General features: G+C 47.8%; 1 protein-coding gene across 1 annotated transcript in view; it reads right to left on the minus strand.

Annotated features, from left to right (window-relative positions):
• TPR (translocated promoter region, nuclear basket protein) overlaps positions 1 to 19,747 on the minus strand; it is a 605,901-nt gene that overhangs the window by 565,156 nt on the left and 20,998 nt on the right. Inside the window, exons 6-7 of the mRNA XM_063940231.1 lie at positions 13,210 to 13,374; positions 12,682 to 12,774 (exon numbers count right to left, since the gene is read on the minus strand). Of these exons, the coding sequence (XP_063796301.1) occupies positions 12,682 to 12,774; positions 13,210 to 13,374 (258 nt within the window). The remainder of the gene's footprint in view (positions 1 to 12,681; positions 12,775 to 13,209; positions 13,375 to 19,747) is intronic.

The following is a 19,747-nucleotide window of genomic DNA, read 5'->3' on the forward strand; positions in this document are numbered from 1 at the left end:
GCTGGCTACTCCCCTCTATGCCCTCCCCTATAGCGCAGTCCAGGAAAACTGTGACCGAAGGAGATGGACATGCTTGAGAGGAGGATACATGACAAATAACGAGTGGTGAGAGTAATGAACCAGCACACAACACAACAATGAGCTAGCAACAGCTAGCAAAACGCAACAGTAACAGCTGTTGAAACAACTTCGCACAAGAACAAAACCTAGCAGCACAGAGGCGGGCATCCAGTATCCCTTATGGACTACGAGAAAAGGATTAACTGGTAATTAAAATCCTCTTTTCTCCATCATCCATAACGGATACTGGGGACCTTAGTACAATAGGGACATCCCAAAGCTCCCAAACAGGGTGGGAACGTGCGAAGACGCCTGCAACACTGTACGTCCAAACTGGACAGCCCCTGCAGCCAGAGTAGCAAACCTGTAAAACTTGAAAAACGTGTTGTCCCTGACCAGGAAGTGCCGACACTCCCCAGACAGCCACCCAAGTTGAACCCACAGACCTGGTGGAGTGGGCTGTAACTGTGGACAATGATAGCTCTTACCCATGCATCTGCGAAGGTGTCCGACCAAACTTGTTTGAAATTCAGTAAACAAGCTCCCATCCTGTGATCCCCTAGGAGATAGGGTAGCCAGTCATGCTGTGGGCTTAGCGGCAGGCTTAGGGTCCTGTTAAGCAGCTGTGGTTGCCACACGACCTCGACCTCTGTTAGGTCTAAAAGAGGTGTTACCTCCCCTGTCGTGTCCTCTAAATTTTGATGGACCTCGAAAGGACCGGAAGGACGGACCAGAATAAGTCTTCCTGGGAGTTGGAGATGCGGAGGAAAGAGAGGTCGACTTACCACCAGTGGCTTTGGAGATCAGGGTATCCAGTTCTTGACCAAACATGAACTCGCCATTAAACTGTATTGCCTCTACCGCCTTATTGGATTCAGCATCCGCCTGCCATTGCCGAAGCCAGAGCACCCAGCGTGCCGAAATAGGTAATGCAGATATCTTGGATCCAATGGTTCTGGCATCCTTGGAAGCTTCTCCTAAATAAACAGCAGATTCTGATATGTTCTGCCAGTGTAATCAACTGATCTGTGGATAGACCCGCTTGTAACCCTGTCACCAATTGCTCTGCCCAGGCCTCTATAGCCTTATTAACCCAAAGACCCACCATGGTAGGATGTAGAAGTATCCCTGCTGCTGTGTATATGGACTTTAAAGTATTTTCCAACCCAAGATCAGCCTGCTCCGAAGTAGCACTGGCAACCGGTAGGTCAGTCACTTTTGATAAACTAGATAAAGATGGGTCTACCAGCGAGGGTTTTTCCCACTTTGTTCTACTGTCCTCTGGAAAAGGATAGGAAAACAAAAGCTGGCAGGTTACCTCCGACACTGCAATGGGAATATGCAGGTAAGCATCCTTAATGCGACACTGCAATGGGAATATGCAGGTAAGCATCCTGTAGGTCCAGGGAGACCACATAATCCCCAGGTTCCAAGGCCAGTACAATAGGAGCGTAGAGTTTCCATACAAAACTTGGAGACCCTCACAAATTTGTTCAAGGACTTGAGTTTGAGAATGAACCAGGATGACCCATTCGGTTTCGGGACTAGGAACAGCAGTGAATAGTACCCCTTGCCTCTCTGAGCCAGAGGCACCTGTACTACCACTCCTGTGTCCAGGAGGGACTGTACCACCGAATGGAGAGTTTTTGCCTTCACCTGATCCGAAGGAGACGTCTGTCAGGCAAAATCGATGAGGGGGGACAATTCTTGAAGGATACGGCGTAACCTTGAGTGAGGACTTCCCGTACCCAGGCATCGGAAGTGGTCCTCTACCAATCCTGGGTATACCCTAGAAGTCGGCACCCCACCCTGGGATCCCCCAGAGGGAGGCCTGCCCTGTCATGCAGCAGGCTTGTCAGTTTTGGAAGCAGGCTGACGGGCAGCCCAGGCCCGTTTGGGTTTGGGCTTATTGGGTTTAGAAGTGCGAACCTATTTCGGGTACGCCTGACCTTTTGCTTTCCCTGAAGGACGAAAGAAGCGAAATGGAGTACTTTTAGCCTTCGGCACCGAAGGAGCAGTACTAGGTAGACATGCTGTTTTAGCAGAAGCCAAGTCAGCCACTATCTTGTTGAGATCTTCTCCGAAAAGAATGTCTCCCTTAAAAGGGAGTACCTCCAGGGTTTTCTTAGAGTCCAGATCCACAGACCAGGGTCGTAACCAGAGAATCCGGCGAGCCAAAATGGACATCATAGAAGCTTTGGACGCCAGAATACTGGCATCAGAAGTCGCCTTAATGTAATGAGAAGCTGTGACAATATAAGACAGACATTGTCTAGCATGATAAGAAGCGTTGGAAGGCAACTCCACCTCCAGCTCCTGAGCCTCTGCAGCCCATGTCGCTGCAATGGTGGGCCTATGTGCAGCACCAGTTAGGGTGTAAATTGCCTTTAAACAACCCTCCACACGCTTATCAGTCGGTTTTTTCAGAGACGGGACGGTAGTTATCGGCAGAGCTGAGGATGCCACCTGCGAATCCACTGGCGGGGGTGTTTCCCAATTTTTACTTAGCTCCGCTACGAGGGGGTATCGAGCTAGCACCTTCTTGTGAGGCGTGAATTTCTGTCCTGGATTTTCCCAGGACTCCTGACGTATGTCAACTAAATGGTCAGATGAGGTAAAACTTGTTTAACCACTTTCGGACGTTTAAACCTGTCCGGTTTTTTAGGGGCAGCATCAGGCTCCGGGTCATCAGTAATTTGAAGAATGGTCCGGATAGCCTCCAACAAGTCAGGAACATCCACCTGTGAAACAGGATCCCCATCAGAAGCGTCGGGATCAGAATCTGTGGGGTCAGTATAAACGCCATCCTCGTTAGACAAGGAGTCTGGGACGTTGGTGGATTGTGAGGAAGTAATGGCCAGCTTAGAGGACCCCTTGGTCTTAGTCGGGCGAGGGTTAAACTTCTGAGAAGTCAGTGATTGGTTCAATTTGTGTAACTGAGCAGATAGTTTATCTGCCCATGGCGGGTTAACCGCGGGGTCCATAAGCGGTTGTACCGGCACAGGAGGTCCCATAGGGGGCGTTAGTCTAGTTACCAGCGTATTCAATAGCGTGGAGAAGGTAGCCCACGGTGAGTCATTTTGAACCCCCGTTGCTACAGTGCCACTTGGGGGTAAGGATCCCCCAGAACCTGAACCCTCAGCTGCTATGCTTTCCTGAAATGTATCTGCAGCGTCACCACCACGCAATGTGGGATCAGCCCCAGCACCATTGCCCTTTGTAGCGGACATATCCTAAAGCTCAATGCAAGGCAACACAGTACAATATCAGCAGCACAATACCTGACAAGAACCCCCTGTGTAGTGTATCAGCACAAACAGGGAATTCAAGACTTATATGGTGACTAAAATCACAGAGAAAAATACACACAGAGTATATCCTGTGAACTACCTACATTAAATGATAAACCTGACTCACTTAGCCCCCTTAGGTTATAGAATATAGGGATAGCAATCTGAGTGAGATATGCGAAATGGAGGTCACACAGCAGCTATATGCACACACATAGTCACATTGTACAACGCAGAAATTATGACATGCAATAAAACTGCACTGAACTAGCAATACAGAGTAGTACTATATATAGCTATACACTCACTAGATATAACAATGCACAGTAAAGACTGGATGTATATCACAGAGTACTTGTACTATATAACCCTGACTAAATGCACTCTCTTAACTAACACTGTCAGCAGACATGTAGAATACTTAAGTGTCCTGTAAAATGCATAGCGCTGACATACACGCGGCTTTACAGAGGAGGATTTGCCCAAACAGTCCCAGGATCAGCTCAGCTTGTCCTAATGGCGCCCAAACGCTGACAGGGAGTGAGGGAGAGAAAGATATGCAGCGTAACTCAATGGCACCCTGGGGCTGGAGGGGCTTAAGGTCAAAGCCTTATCCCCTCCTGGACTTCACCACCGGGTACTGTGGGCTTATATAAATGGTTTATGAGAGAAAACCAACCTGTGCCCGTGCCCTTGCGGTCCCTGTACTACCACAGTGTCCACGCGGGATCGTGATTTACTGCGGGTCCCGCCGGGGGAACCCACTTACCTCCTCCCTGAGTGCGGCCACGCGATCCTGGAGAACAGCGGCCGTGTGTGTGACTAACTGGAAGAAAACCGGAGCCTCCGCTGTAAGTACCCGGCAACCAGGGCGCGGGAGTATACAGCTATCTCCCGCGTAACTCACGCTACCAGGTCCCTCCTGAGTGGTGAGTGAGAAGATGGCTGCTGCCTTGTGGACAGGACACCAGCCCCGCTGTCAGAAAGTCACTGTAAGACGCACTTGTAATGGCGCTGCAACGCAGGGAAGGAGAAGCTGGCCGGGGCATAGCTCCACCCCCCCCCCCCCAAATCCCCTCTAAGCGGCAGATTCAAAAATAGGATTTTGGTACTTACCAGGTAAATCCTTTTCTTTGAATCCATAGGGGGCACTGGAGTACTCTTGGGATATGGACGGGCTTCCGTAGGAACAGCACTGAATATTTAAAATTAGAACACTCCACCCCTCCATATCCCCGAGTACCTCTCAGTGTTTTTTACTGAGCCGAACAGGAACTAGAGAGGTTGACAATGGAGTATTACATATAACATAACGGACAATAACGAAGTTGACACATAACGTTACTGACAACTAAACAGTTGACACCCTAACCAGCACTTGTAATTTGAACCAGTCGGTGAAAGTGTGTTACCATAAGATCCTCCGAACTCACCACAACTAGGTAAAACTGCTCTGGGTGGGCGTCCAGTGCCCCCTATGGATTCAAAGAAAAGGATTTACCTGGTAAGTACCAAAATCCTATTTTCTTTTTCATCCACTAGGGGTCACTGGAGTACTCTCGGGACGTACCAAAGCTTCCCCCGTGGGCGGGAGAGCTGTTTGGCACTTGTAACACTAGGCGGCCAAAGCTAGATGCTGATGCCGCAAACGTATCAAACTTGTAAAAGCGCACAAACGTGTGCACTGAAGACCATGTAGCCGCACGGCAAAGCTGCGTCGTCGAAGCCCCACGACCAGCTGCCCATGAAGTTCCCACAGAACGTGTGGAATGAGCGGTTACTGACGTAGGCGGTTGTAACCTAGCATGAAGGTAAGCCTGACGTATGGTCAGTTTTATCCATCTGGATAAGGTTTGTTTAGACGCTGGCCAACCTATCTTGGCAGCATCATAGAGAACAAACAACGTATCCGTCTTACGAACTGAAGACGTTTGGGATACATAAAACGCGTAATGCGCGTACCACATCCAGAGTTCCAGAATGTGCTGTCAACACAGGAACTACTATTGGTTGATTGATGTGAAAAGATGACACTACCTTTGGTAAGAAAGCGGGATTCGTCCGAAGTTCCGCTCTGTCATCATGAAACACCAAATACGGTGCCTTGCATGACAAGGCACCCAAATCCGAAACACGCCTTGCCGAAGCTAAGGCTAGGAGAAAAATTGTTTTCCAAGTGAGAAACTTTATATCCACTTGCTGTAAGGGTTCAAAATATGAAGACTGTAAGAACTCTAAAACCCGATTCAAGTCCCATGGCGCTGTAGGTGGAATGAATGGAGGCTGTACTCTGAGGACACCTTGGAGAAAAGTGCGTATAGACGGCAATAGAGCCAATCGTCTTTGAAAGTAAATTGACAAAGCAGATACCTGCACCTTTAGTGTAGATAAACGCAGTCCTCCATCTAACCCTGTTTGTAGAAACAACAAAAGGCGGCATAACTTGAAAGATGATGTCGGAAATTTCCGAGCTTCACACCAACCTATATAGGCACGCCATATTCTGTAATAATGATCTGCCGTAACCGGCTTCCTAGCTCGTAACATGGTTGGTATAACTGAATCTGGAATGCCCTCTCTTCTTAAGAGGGCGGTCTCAACAGCCACCCCGTCAAACGCAGCCGCGCTAAATCGGGGTAAAGGAACGGACCCTGTTGTAACAGGTCTGGACGCAGTGGGAGCGGCCAAGGATCGTCTGCGAGTAGTCCTCGGAGATCCGAGAACCAAGCTCTCCGAGGCCAATGAGGCGCCACTAGTATGACCGTGACAGACTCTCTTTTGATCCGTTTTAGCACCAGAGGGAGCAACGGAAACGGTGGAAACAGATACACAAGACTGTACGGCCACGCGACAGTGAGAGCATCCACCGCCACTGCCTTTGGATCTCTTGTTCTGGACACATACTGGAACGTTTGGTGATTGTGTCGAGACGCCATCAGGTCCACCTGAGGATAACCCCATCTCTGAACCAACATGTGAAACACTTCTGGATTTAATGCCCATTCGCCTGGATGGAAATCCCGACGACTGAGATAATCCGCTTCCCAGTTGTCCACTCCCGGAATGAACACTGCCGACAATATCACCTGGTGGCATTCCGCCCAATTGAGGATACGAGCTACTTCCCGCATTGCCATGCGGCTTCTCGTTCCTCCTTGTTTGTTGATGTATGCGACCGCCGTCGCATTGTCTGACTGCACTTGGACAGGCTGAGAGCGAAGCATGTGCACTGCTTGTCGTAGCGCATTGTAAATTGCGCGGAGTTCTAGGACATTTATAGACAGCAATTTCTCGTGATCCGCCCAGAGACCCTGGAGCTGACAATTTTGAATTACCGCTCCCCAACCTCTGAGACTGGCGTCCGTAGTTAGAATTATCCAATTCCAGCCTCCGAACCGTCTTCCTGCGGTTAAATTGTGTTCCTTGAGCCACCAGAGAAGAGATACTCTTGCCCTTGGCGACAACCTCACCCTATGGTGAATCTGCAGATGCGAGCCCGACCACTGGGCGAGCACATTCAGTTGAAATGGACGCGAGTGAAATCTTCCGAACTGAAGCGCTTCGAAAGCTGCTACCATTGTGCCTAAGAGGCGAATGCACAAGTGTACCGACACTGTGCGTGGCTTGAGCACTAATTGTACTAGATGGCGTAGAATTTGTACTTTCTGCTGTGGTAGGTAAATTCTTTGATTGACCGTATCGAGAATCATACCTAGGAATTGAAGGCGTTGAGACGGAATGAGATGTGATTTCTTGAAGTTGACAATCCAACCGTGGTGAACCAGTACATTGTACGTTAGCAGCGCATGTTGGAGAAGCATCTGTTGAGACGGAGCTTTGATGAGCAGATCGTCTAAATACGGAACTATTGTCACTCGCAGGGATCTGAGATGAGCTATCAACACAGACATCACTTTGGTGAATACCCGAGGCGCTGATGACAGGCCAAACGGTAGAGCCTGAAACTGGTAATGGTTCTGGCGTATTGCAAACCGTAAGAATTTCTGATGAGGTTGCCAAATTGGAATGTGTAAGTACGCATCCTTGAGGTCTAGCGCAATCATAAATTCCTTTGGCTCTAAACCCGCAATCACCGAACGCAGAGACTCCATCTTGAATCTGTAGTAAGTTACGTACTGATTGAGACCCTTTAAGTTCAATATTGGTCTGACTGAGCCATCCGGCTTCGGTACCACAAACAGACTTGAATAATAACCCTGACCCTGTTGGTGTACAGGGACCGGAATCAAAACTGCCGAATCCAGTAGGGACTGAATGGCAATGTGCAGAACCCTCCTCTTGTCGTCCGACAGAGGCAATCCTGTCTTGAAAAACCGCAGAGGCGGAAGACAGTCGAACTCTATTTTGTAACCTTTTAACACTAAATTGCGGATGTGTGGAACCACGCCAAATGGAACGTCTGAAGGCGTGCTCCCACAATCGGAGAACCGAGATGGGCTGGTAGCCCGTCATGCCACTGGCTTGTCGGTAACCTTAGCGTCCTGGCGAGTTGCGTTGGTTTGTTGGAAACCACGTCCGCGACCACGTCTAGCAGGCGTGGCTGATCCTCTGCCACGTCCTCGAAAGGGCTGAGGTCTAAAGGATTTGAACGAAGGTCCAGCGTACCTTCTTCTTGATACCGGTGGAGGCAATGGTAAGAAAACAGACTTACCTCCCGTAGCCTCAGCAATCCATGCGTCCAATTCAGGACCAAACAACTTCTTGCCATCGTAAGGCAACGCCTCTATACCTCATTTGACCTCTGCCTCCGCATGATAAGCACGCAGCCAGAGTGCTCTTCGTGCCGTAACTAGCGACGATGAAATACGAGAAGTGAGCTGACAGACGTCAGTAGACGCTGTACAGAGATACTCTACAGCCTCAATCATTTGATTTACAAGAATTATCAGGTTTTCGTCATGTAAAGCAGATTTGAGTTTTGTAAGCCATATTATGAGTGCCTTAGTGACCCAAATGCCAACCAATCCAGGTCTTAGCATCACACCTGCTGCTACATACATGGATTTTAGCATAGTTTCTATCTTGCGATCTGAAGGGTCTTTAAGCGTAGTAGCTGCTGGCACTGGTATGGTTAATTTCTTGGTAAGCTTTGACACTGAAGAATCAACTATTGGTGGATTCTCCCATGTACATGTTACCGAGTCTGGAAACGGGTAACTAGACTTAAATCTGCGAGGTATAGAAAACCGTTTATCTGGATTCGGTCGTGTTTCTACTAACATCTGATTAAGAGATTCCGACACAGGAAAACTTATTGGAGTTTTTTGTCGTTTGACTCGTTTAGTAAATACGACCTGATCATTTGTGAGAGGCTCCTCAGTTTCAGTAAACTTCAGAGACTGACGTACCGCTCTGATGAGATCATCAATGCCGGAACTGTTAAAATCCTCGCCATCTGACTCCACTTCGCCCTCCTCACCCTCATCTTGTTCCGTGAGGTCTGGCATGGAATCGTCAGAATGCAACATAGCAGAAACTGGAAAATCATAAGACATATGAAATTTATCCCGTTTACCCAAAATGGATTTGGACCTTACGCAAGGCTGAGACGCCTCCGGTAGTTCTGGCGGTCTCACCCTAGACTCAGATCTTGCCGTTTCCCGCTCCTGACGAGCGGCGGTCAATTCTGATTGTAACCTATCCAGTACATTTACTAACATACCCCACGGAGGGTCCGGTGAGGAAATTGGTTGTAAAACAGGAGCAGAAATGGTATTCTGAACCGAATTCACAAAACATACTGTACATGTGGTAGATCCATCCGGTAATACACTGTTACAGACTTTGCAATTATGCTTTTTTTGTTTTTGCTGGTGCCTTACTCATTATGGCGACAGACAATACAATACACAAAAACCAGACACTTGCACGACTCAGTAAAATAGCAGTAAGGTGTCTCTGTATATAAATCTGGCCAAGTGCAGTACACGTTGTACTATGAAATGTGATCCCAAATTCCCTCTAACACCCCTGCGCCTCCGGTGGAGTAGAGATGTAGTACTGGAACGTTCTGGAATCACAGCAGGAAGACACAGGAAGCATGGTTAAAAATGGCTGCCATGCTATGCTTAATTCCTGCAAATATCCCTGCAGCCTAGCATCTGGTGCTGCAGTATTTCTTATGCAGCTTATTGCCCCCTTATTTATTTATTGCCCCCCCCCCCCCCTCCGCCTTGTGTAATGGCTGCATGCTCTTTCCGATTCAGAGCAGCGGCAGCGCAGCGTGTGGGGCCCCAGCGGGTATCGCCGAGCGCTGTGTCTGAGCCCGGGTGAGCAGCGCGTCAACCAGCGGTGGGACCCGGAGTAGTAGCGGCGGCCGGCTCCGTGAGCGAGAGAGCTGCGGCGGCCGGCGCCCTCTGAGCGGCAGATCAGCGGCGGCCGGAGGCGTGCGGAAGAACTGCTGTGGCCGTCGCCATGTGGGGAGGGCGGCTGAGTGGGGAGAGCAGCGGCGGGACGGGCGGCTAAGTGGAGCGAGCAGCGGCGCTAAGCGCTAACAATGTCCCCACACCTCGGGGCGGCAGCGGGAGCTGACCGCCCCGTTCACATACCTTTATCCTGCAACTTATGAGGAGGCTCCGACGGGGCTTCTGAACAAGCGCCGGCCAGCCTGTGCAGGAGGCTGTGTGTGTGGCTGTGAGGGAGCTCTTTCAGAGAGGCCCGACACGCCCCTGCTGCTATCAGCAGCTGTACTATCCCTGACCCTGCCTTTTGGAAGGGGGAAAGGGATGTGTAAAATAGAAAAAAAAAAATCAAATAAAATGAAAAATAAAAATTCTTCAAAGTAATCGTGACCTGAGTCACAGAGCTGTTGCTACGTCGAGCACAGAAAAAACACTGAGAGGTACTCGGGGATATGGAGGGGTGGAGTGTTCTAAATTTAAATATTCAGTGCTGTTCCTACGGAAGCCCGTCCATATCCCAAGAGTACTCCAGTGACCCCTAGTGGATGAAAAAGAAAGCGCTTTTGTTACAGTGCAGCAGCAGGCGCTGTAGTACCACCGTGTTTAGCTGGACGCCGTACAAGTGCTGGGGAGATTGCCCTCTAGGATGTGCTTCTCCCGGAGACACTGCTAGTCAGAGCTCCGGGCTATACTCCTCTCCTCCGCCCCCCCTCCAAGCTGAAACGGCTGGGCACAGGCTGTGGGGACCTTACAAGATGCAAAGGAATTATCTCCAGGACTGATGTCCTTGTAGCTGGGAGCTTAGGCTGCAGACTGAAGAAAGCTGTGCCAGAGTCCCAGGGTCAGCTCCAGCGGTGCAGACAGACAGGGGCAGTAGGCTGCCTGTCTGTCCTCAGCCTTCTAAAAATAGAAAAGAAAAAAAAAAAACCTCTGGAGAAGCCTAGACAGTACCGGCTCCCTCGGGCACATTTTTCAAACTGGTCTGTAAGGGGTGTATAGAGGGGAGGAGCCAGTCACTATTCTAAACAATTTAAAGTACCAGGCTCCCACTGGTCCACCATCTACACCCCACCGTAAAGATCCTCCAGTGTCCCCTAGTGGATAAAGGAGAAAACCAAAATATTGCAGCGTTGACTGAAAACCAGATCCAGTGAGCTCCCACTCACATGGGAGGGTGAGGTGGTCCACTGAGAGAGACCAAGTGAAAAGGTGAGGTTAAGGAGTTTAGAAGCAGGTGATTTTGTGGGGTTATCGATAGGGATGTTGAAAATCACCTAGGATAAAGAGGGAATGTCAGTAGAGAGGAAGTGAGGTAGCCAGGAAGCAAAAGTTGTCGAGGAATTTGGAGGAAGCGCTAGGTGGACGGTAGATGACAGCAACTCGAAGATTAGTAAGTTGGCAGAGACGTATCGCATGGACCTCAAATGTACAGAATGTAAAGGATGCTTCTGGAGGTATAAGTTGGTATGTGTAGCTAGAGGATAAAAGGACCCCAACACCACCACCATGGCGACCCCCGTCTTAATACACAAGGTGGAAAGCTGCTCAATCAGATTGTAATGTCACTCAGGTGCTAAAAGGGGAGGGGTAATTCTGTGTAGGAAAAAAAAAACTGTGTTCCCTAATGCACACCGAGTGAATAATATTACTATATAATAATGGTCAGATAATACGGAGATCTTAGTTGCGTATATCTGCAGATATAGGGTTAAGCCCCCAGGCCGATCGACAAGGCTTCTCCGTCACTGGGGGTCCCTAATACTAGGTATGGGCCTGGGGTGCAGGACCCCACAATGTCGGCACAGGTCGGCCACCCCAGGTCAGCACACAGGTGAAAATTAATAGGGGTTAATAAGAAGCACAGAAGTGCTATGTGAGTGGTGTGATTAAAATAATATATACAAAGTGATAGGAAAAATAATAAGTGTTAATAAAGTGTTAGGGTGTGCCGACCTGCAGCAGCCCACCCATACCGACACAGGGGCCACTGCACCCCACACCCACCCCATAAATAATTACATATATATATATCTGGGTTAAATTCCCAGTGTAAGGCCACATGGTAATGGCACCTACAGCATCTGAGAGCCAGCTTACCTGGGGATACCCCTGGCTTCCCCTATGGCACTTCTGGAGTCAGCAATCCCTCCTAATGCTAACCCATTTGTGCCTCTCTATATACAATACACAAGGTGGAAAGCTGCTCAATCAGATTGTAATGTCACTCAGGTGCTAAAAGGGGAGGGGTAATTCTGTGTAGGAAAAAAAACTGTGTTCCCTAATGCACACCGAGTGAATAATATTACTATATAATAATGGGGTGGGTGTGGGGTGCAGTGGCCCCTGTGTCGGTATGGGTGGGCTGCTGCAGGTCGGCACACCCTAACACTTTATTAACACTTATTATTTTTCCTATCACTTTGTATATATTATTTTAATCACACCACTCACATAGCACTTCTGTGCTTCTTATTAACCCCTATTAATTTTCACCTGTGTGCTGACCTGGGGTGGCCGACCTGTGCCGACATTGTGGGGTCCTGCACCCCAGGCCCATACCTAGTATTAGGGACCCCCAGTGACGGAGAAGCCTTGTCGATCGGCCTGGGGGCTTAACCCTATATCTGCAGATATACGCAACTAAGATCTCCGTATTATCTGACCATTATTATATAGTAATATTATTCACTCGGTGTGCATTAGGGAACACAGTTTTTTTTTCCGACCCCCGTCTTAAATAAGTCACAGGTTAAAAAAAAAAATTAAAAAAAAAAATATTGGTTTAAACCAGCGAACCCTGGCATAGAACAAACACCACATTAGTGAAAGGCACACATCTTACCATTATGGATCTATGTGTAGTTTCCAAACCCAACCCCACCAGCCAATTTGAAACAAAAACTACTTGCCTCTTTTAACTTATTCATTAGGTCCTCAGCCTGCTTTTGCAGATTCTCATTACAAGATTTTAGACAAGTAATCTGTTCTTCTAGTCTGATAACCTAGCAAGAAAAACAAATATTTAATCAGTTTTGCCAATCCCACCTAGAAAGACAAGTACAAATAGCGTTGGAATACAGACAAGCATATTAAAAACAAAGGTTGAAAAGTAGTTTGTGCCCGTGAAACTTCAAAAAGATACATCACATTTTCACAAGCAGCTACTGAGAGACAGACCACAAAATAACTATTGTGTGCTTTATGTACTAAGACTAGGAGAGAGCTAAAGTGACTGGAGATAAAGTACCAACCAACTTGTCATTTTTCAAAATGAGCCTGTAACATGGCAGTTAGGAGCCGATTGGCAAGTACTTTCTCAGTCCACTTTATCTCTCTTCAAGTCTTAGTACATAGAGCCCAAAGTCTCTTGAGAAAAACAGAAATATGCATTCAAAGATCAAGAGGCAAATTCAGGCAAAGCAAATTTGGATCATCACCTCATCTTTTTTGTTTTCTAGAGCTCCTTTAAGCTCCAAAATGTTATTTCCTTTCTCTCTCTGAACGGACAATAATTCGTCAGTTTTAGATCTCAGTTCAGTATTCAGCCAGTTGTTTTGAGTTTGCAGAAGTTCTTTCTCCTGTTCCAATCGCTTTTCACGATACTTTTGAGTAGAAACAAAAAGATAATTAAAACGAAAACCCATGGGATGTGTAGAATACAGTTTAAACAACCTTAAAACCGCAAACTTGAATAAGCGACACCATACAACACAAGTGTCATATTGGAGGTTTAGCTGTCAATTTCAAACCGATGTCGAGTATATGGATTCTCTGTTGTCAATTTCATAATAAAAGTATCTCCATTTGGATGTTACTTTAGTGGACAACGGTGCTCAAGAAAACTTGTTTGCTTTTTACCATCATACAGTGATACATATCCATGTGGTAATTTTACTTTTATAGACAACCTTTGGCCACTGCCCTAATCAGTTCAGCCATAATGCAGGATTTATCATTACATATTAGGAACGCTCAATATACTTAAGACTGATTTAAAAAAAAAAAAAAAATGTAAAATTAACTTTGTGCAACTCATATCTATCAACTAATTCACCCCATGAGGCATAACAAAAATAAAACAGAACTGAGCATATTCACACTTCTGATACAATAAAAATACAGTGTATTGTCACACACAAATATAACACTGCATTAACTGGTCATCTGCCTATTAAAATACTTCCATACAGTTGCAGGAAGCCACCTAGGTAGAAACAGCAGTAAAAAAAAAAAAAAAAAAAAAATTTTCCGTAACATTAAAATGTGAAGTACATAAATTAACCTGGGATAATTTGATTTTTCTTTTTTTCTCTTTTTAAAAAAACCCAATAAAAAAAAAAAAAAAAAAATAAGAATTTACTTACCGATAATTCTATTTCTCATAGTCCGTAGTGGATGCTGGGACTCCGTAAGGACCATGGGGAATAGCGGCTCCGCAGGAGACTGGGCACAAAAGTAAAAGCTTGAACAAGCTGGTGTGCACTGGCTCCTCCCCCTATGACCCTCCTCCAAGCCTCAGTTAGGATACTGTGCCCGGACGAGCGTACATAATAAGGAAGGATATTGAATCCCGGGTAAGACTCATACCAGCCACACCAATCACACCGTACAACCTGTGATCTGAACCCAGTTAACAGTATGATAAACGAAGGAGCCTCTGAAAAGATGGCTCACAACAATAATAACCCGAATTTTGTAACAATAACTATATACAAATATTGCAGACAATCCGCACTTGGGATGGGCGCCCAGCATCCACTACGGACTATGAGAAATAGAATTATCGGTAAGTAAATTCTTATTTTCTCTAACGTCTTAAGTGGATGCTGGGACTCCGTAAGGACCATGGGGATTATACCAAAGCTCCCAAACGGGCGGGAGAGTGCGGATGACTCTGCAGCACCGAATGAGAGAACTCCAGGTCCTCCTCAGCCAGGGTATCAAATTTGTAGAATTTAGCAAACGTGTTTGCCCCTGACCAAGTAGCTGCTCGGCAAAGTTGTAAAGCTGAGACCCCTCGGGCAGCCGCCCAAGATGAGCCCACCTTCCTTGTGGAATGGGCTTTTACAGATTTTGGCTGTGGCAGGCCTGCCACAGAATGTGCAAGCTGAATTGTACTACAAATCCAACGAGCAATCGTCTGCTTAGAAGCAGGAGCACCCAGCTTGTTGGGTGCATACAGGATAAACAGCGAGTCAGATTTCCTGACTCCAGCCGTCCTGGAAATATATATTTTCAGGGCCCTGACTACGTCCAGTAACTTGGAGTCCTCCAAGTCCCTAGTAGCCGCAGGCACCACAATAGGCTGGTTCACGTGAAACGCTGAAACCACCTTTGGGAGAAATTGAGGACGAGTCCTCAATTCTGCCCTATCCGTGTGAAAAATCAGGTAAGGGCTTTTATAAGATAAAGCCGCCAATTCTGAGACACGCCTGGCTGAAGCCAGGGCTAACAGCATTACCACCTTCCATGTGAGATATTTTAATTCCACAGTGGTGAGTGGTTCAAACCAATGTGATTTTAGGAACCCCAAAACCACATTGAGATCCCAAGGTGCCACCGGGGGCACAAAAGGAGGCTGTATATGCAGTACCCCTTTGACAAACGTCTGGACTTCAGGCACTGAAGCCAGTTCTTTTTGGAAGAAAATCGACAGGGCCGAAATTTGAACCTTAATGGACCCTAATTTTAGGCCCATAGACAGTCCTGTTTGCAGGAAATGTAGGAAGCGACCCAGTTGAAATTCCTCTGTAGGGGCCTCTTTGGCCTCACACCACGCAACATATTTTCGCCAAATGCGGTGATAATGTTTCGCGGTTACATCCTTCCTGGCCTTTATCAGGGTAGGGATGACTTCTTCTGGAATGCCTTTTTCCTTCAGGATCCGGCGTTCAACCGCCATGCCGTCAAATGCAGCAAGTCTTGGAACAGACAAGGTCCCTGCTGGAGCAGGTCCTTTCTTAGAGGTAGAGGCCACGGGTCCTCCGTGAGCATCTCTTGAAGTTCCGGGTACCAAGTCCTTCTTGGCCAATCCGGAACCACGAGTATAGTTCTTACTCCTCTCCTTTTTATGATTCTCAGTACTTTTGGTATGAGAGGCAGAGGAGGGAACACATACACTGACTGGTACACCCATGGTGTTACCAGAGCGTCCACCGCTATTGCCTGAGGGTCCCTTGACCTGGCGCAATATCTGTCTAGTTTTTTGTTGAGACGGGACGCCATCATGTCCACCTTTGGTTTTTCCCAACGGTTTACCATCTCTTGGAAGACTTCTGGATGAAGTCCCCACTCCCCCGGGTGAAGGTCGTGTCTGCTGAGGAAGTCCGCTTCCCAGTTGTCCACTCCCGGAATGAACACTGCTGACAGTGCTATCACATGATTCTCCGCCCAGCGAAGAATCCTTGCAGCTTCTGCCATCGCCCTCCTGCTTCTCGTGCCGCCCTGTCTGTTTACGTGGGCGACTGCCGTGATGTTGTCCGATTGGATCAATACCGCCTGACCCTGAAGCAGGGGTTTTGCTTGACTTAGGGCATTGTAAATGGCCCTTAGTTCCAGAATGTTTATATGAAGAGATGTTTCCATGCTTGACCACAAGCCCTGGAAATTTTGTCCCTGTGTGACTGCTCTCCAGCCTCTCAGGCTGGCATCTGTGGTCACCAGGATCCAATCCTGAATGCCGAATCTGTGGCCCTCTAGTAGATGAGCACTCTGCAGCCACCACAGAAGAGACACCCTTGTCCTTGGCGACAGGGTTTTCCGCTGATGCATCTGAAGATGCGATCCGGACCATTTGTCCAGAAGATCCCACTGAAACGTTCTTGCATGGAATCTTCCGAATGGAATCGCTTCGTAAGAAGCCACCATTTTTCCCAGGACCCTCGTGCACTGATGCACTGACACCTGGCCTGGTTTTAGGAGATTCCTGACTAGCTCGGATAACTCCCTGGCCTTCTCCTCTGGGAGAAACACCTTTTTCTGGACTGTGTCCAGAATCATTCCTAGGAACAGGAGACGTGTCGTTGGAATCAGCTGCGATTTTGGAATATTTAGAATCCACCCGTGCTGACGTAACACTAACTGAGATAGTGCTACTCCGACTTCTAACTGTTCCCTGGACCTTGCCCTTATCAGGAGATCGTCCAAGTAAGGGATAATTAAAACGCCTTTTCTTCGAAGAAGAATCATCATTTCGGCCATTACCTTGGTAAAGACCCGAGGTGCCGTGGACAATCCAAACGGCAGCGTCTGAAACTGATAATGACAGTTTTGTACTACAAACCTGAGGTACCCTTGGTGAGAAGGGTAGATTGGGACGTGGAGATAAGCATCTTTGATGTCCAGAGACACCATATAGTCCCCTTCTTCCAGGTTTGCTATCACTGCTCTGAGTGACTCCATCTTGAATTTGAACCTCTTTATGTAAGTGTTCAAGGATTTCAGATTTAAAAATAAGAATTTACTTACCGATAATTCTATTTCTCGGAGTCCGTAGTGGATGCTGGGGTTCCTGAAAGGACCATGGGGAATAGCGGCTCCGCAGGAGACAGGGCACAAAAGTAAAGCTTTCCGATCAGGTGGTGTGCACTGGCTCCTCCCCCTATGACCCTCCTCCAAGCCAGTTAGGTACTGTGCCCGGACGAGCGTACACAATAAGGGAGGAATTTTGAATCCCGGGTAAGACTCATACCAGCCACACCAATCACACCGTACAACTTGTGATCTAAACCCAGTTAACAGTATGATAACAGCGGAGCCTCTGAAAGATGGCTCACAACAATAATAACCCGATTTTTGTAACTATGTACAAGTATTGCAGATAATCCGCACTTGGGATGGGCGCCCAGCATCCACTACGGACTCCGAGAAATAGAATTATCGGTAAGTAAATTCTTATTTTCTCTATCGTCCTAGTGGATGCTGGGGTTCCTGAAAGGACCATGGGGATTATACCAAAGCTCCCAAACGGGCGGGAGAGTGCGGATGACTCTGCAGCACCGAATGAGAGAACTCCAGGTCCTCCTTAGCCAGGGTATCAAATTTGTAGAATTTAGCAAACGTGTTTGCCCCTGACCAAGTAGCTGCTCGGCAAAGTTGTAAAGCCGAGACCCCTCGGGCAGCCGCCCAAGATGAGCCCACCTTCCTTGTGGAATGGGCATTTACATATTTTGGCTGTGGCAGGCCTGCCACAGAATGTGCAAGCTGAATTGTATTACACATCCAACTAGCAATAGTCTGCTTAGAAGCAAGAGCACCCAGTTTGTTGGGTGCATACAGGATAACAGCAAGTCAGTTTTCCTGACTCCAGCCGTCCTGGAACATATTTTCAGGGCCCTGACAACATCTAGCAACTTGGAGTCCTCCAAGTCCCTAGTAGGTGCAAGGCACCACAATAAGCTGGTTCAGGTGAAACACTGACACCACCTTAGGGAGAGAACTGGGGACGAGTCCGCAGCTCTGCCCTGTCCGAATGGACAAACAGATATGGGCTTTTTTGAGAAAAAACCACCAATTTGACACTCGCCTGGTCCAGGCCAGGGCCAAGAGCATGGTCACTTTTCATGTGAGATGCTTCAAATCCACAGATTTGACTGGTTTTAAACCAATGTGATTTGAGGAATCCCAGAACTACGTTGAGATCCCACAGTGCCACTGGAGGCACAAAAGGGGGCTGTATATGCAATACTCCCTTGACAAACTTCTGGACTTCAGGAACTGAAGTCAATTCTTTCTGGAAGAAAATCGACAGGGCCGAAATTTGAACCTTAATGGACCCCAATTTGAGGCCCATAGACACTCCTGTTTGCAGGAAATGCAGGAAATGACCGAGTTGAAATTTCTTTGTGGGGTCTTCCTGGCCTCACACCACGCAACATATTTTCGCCACATGTGGTGATAATGTTGTGCGGTCACCTCCTTTCTGGCTTTGACCAGGGTAGGAATGACCTCTTCCGGAATGCCTTTTTCCCTTAGGATCCGGCTTTCCACCGCCATGCCGACAAACGCAGCTGCGGTAAGTCTTGGAACAGACATGGTACTTGCTGAAGCAAGTCCCTTCTTAGCGGCAGAGGCCATAAGACCTCTGTAAGCATCTCTTGAAGTTCCGGGTACCAAGTCCTTCTTGGCCAATCCGGAGCCATGAGTATAGTTCTTACTCCTCTACGTCTTATAATTCTCAGCACCTTAGGTATGAGAAGCAGAGGAGGGAACACATACACCGACTGGTACACCCACGGTGTTACCAGAACGTGCACAGCTATTGCCTGAGGGTCTCTTGACCTGGCGCAATACCTGTCCCGTTTTTTGTTCAGACGGGACGCCATCATGTCCACCTTTGGTATTTCCCAACGGTTTACAATCATGTGGAAAAAACTTCCCGATGAAGTTTCCACTCTCCCGGGTGGAGGTCGTGCCTGCTGAGGAAGTCTGCTTCCCAGTTTCCATTCCCGGGATGAAACACTGCTGACAGTGCTATCACATGATTTTCCGCCCAGCGAAAAGTCCTTGCAGTTTTTGCCATTGCCCTCCTGCTTCTTGTGTCGCCCTGTCTGTTTACGTGGGCGACTGCCGTGATGTTTTTCCCACTGGATCAATACCGGCTGACCTTGAAGCAGAGGTCTTGCTAAGCTTAGAGCATTATAAATTTACCCTTAGCTCCAGTATATTTATGTGGAGAAAAGTCTCCAGACTTGATCACACTCCCTGGAAATTTTTTCCTTGTGTGACTGCTCCCCAGCCTCTCGGGCTGGGCTCCGTGGTCACCAGCATCCAATCCTGAATGCCGAATCTGCGGCCCTCTAGAAGATGAGCACTCTATAACCACCACAGGAGAGACACCTTTGTCCTTGGATATAGGGTTATCCGCTGATGCATCTGAAGATGCGATCCGGACCATTTGTCCAGCAGATCCCACTGAAAAGTTCTTGCGTGAAATCTGCCGAATGGAATTGCTTCGTAGGAAGCCACCATTTTTAC

Source organism: Pseudophryne corroboree, chromosome 9 (assembly GCF_028390025.1).
Source record: "Pseudophryne corroboree isolate aPseCor3 chromosome 9, aPseCor3.hap2, whole genome shotgun sequence".
Classification (NCBI taxonomy): Eukaryota; Metazoa; Chordata; class Amphibia; order Anura; family Myobatrachidae; genus Pseudophryne; species Pseudophryne corroboree.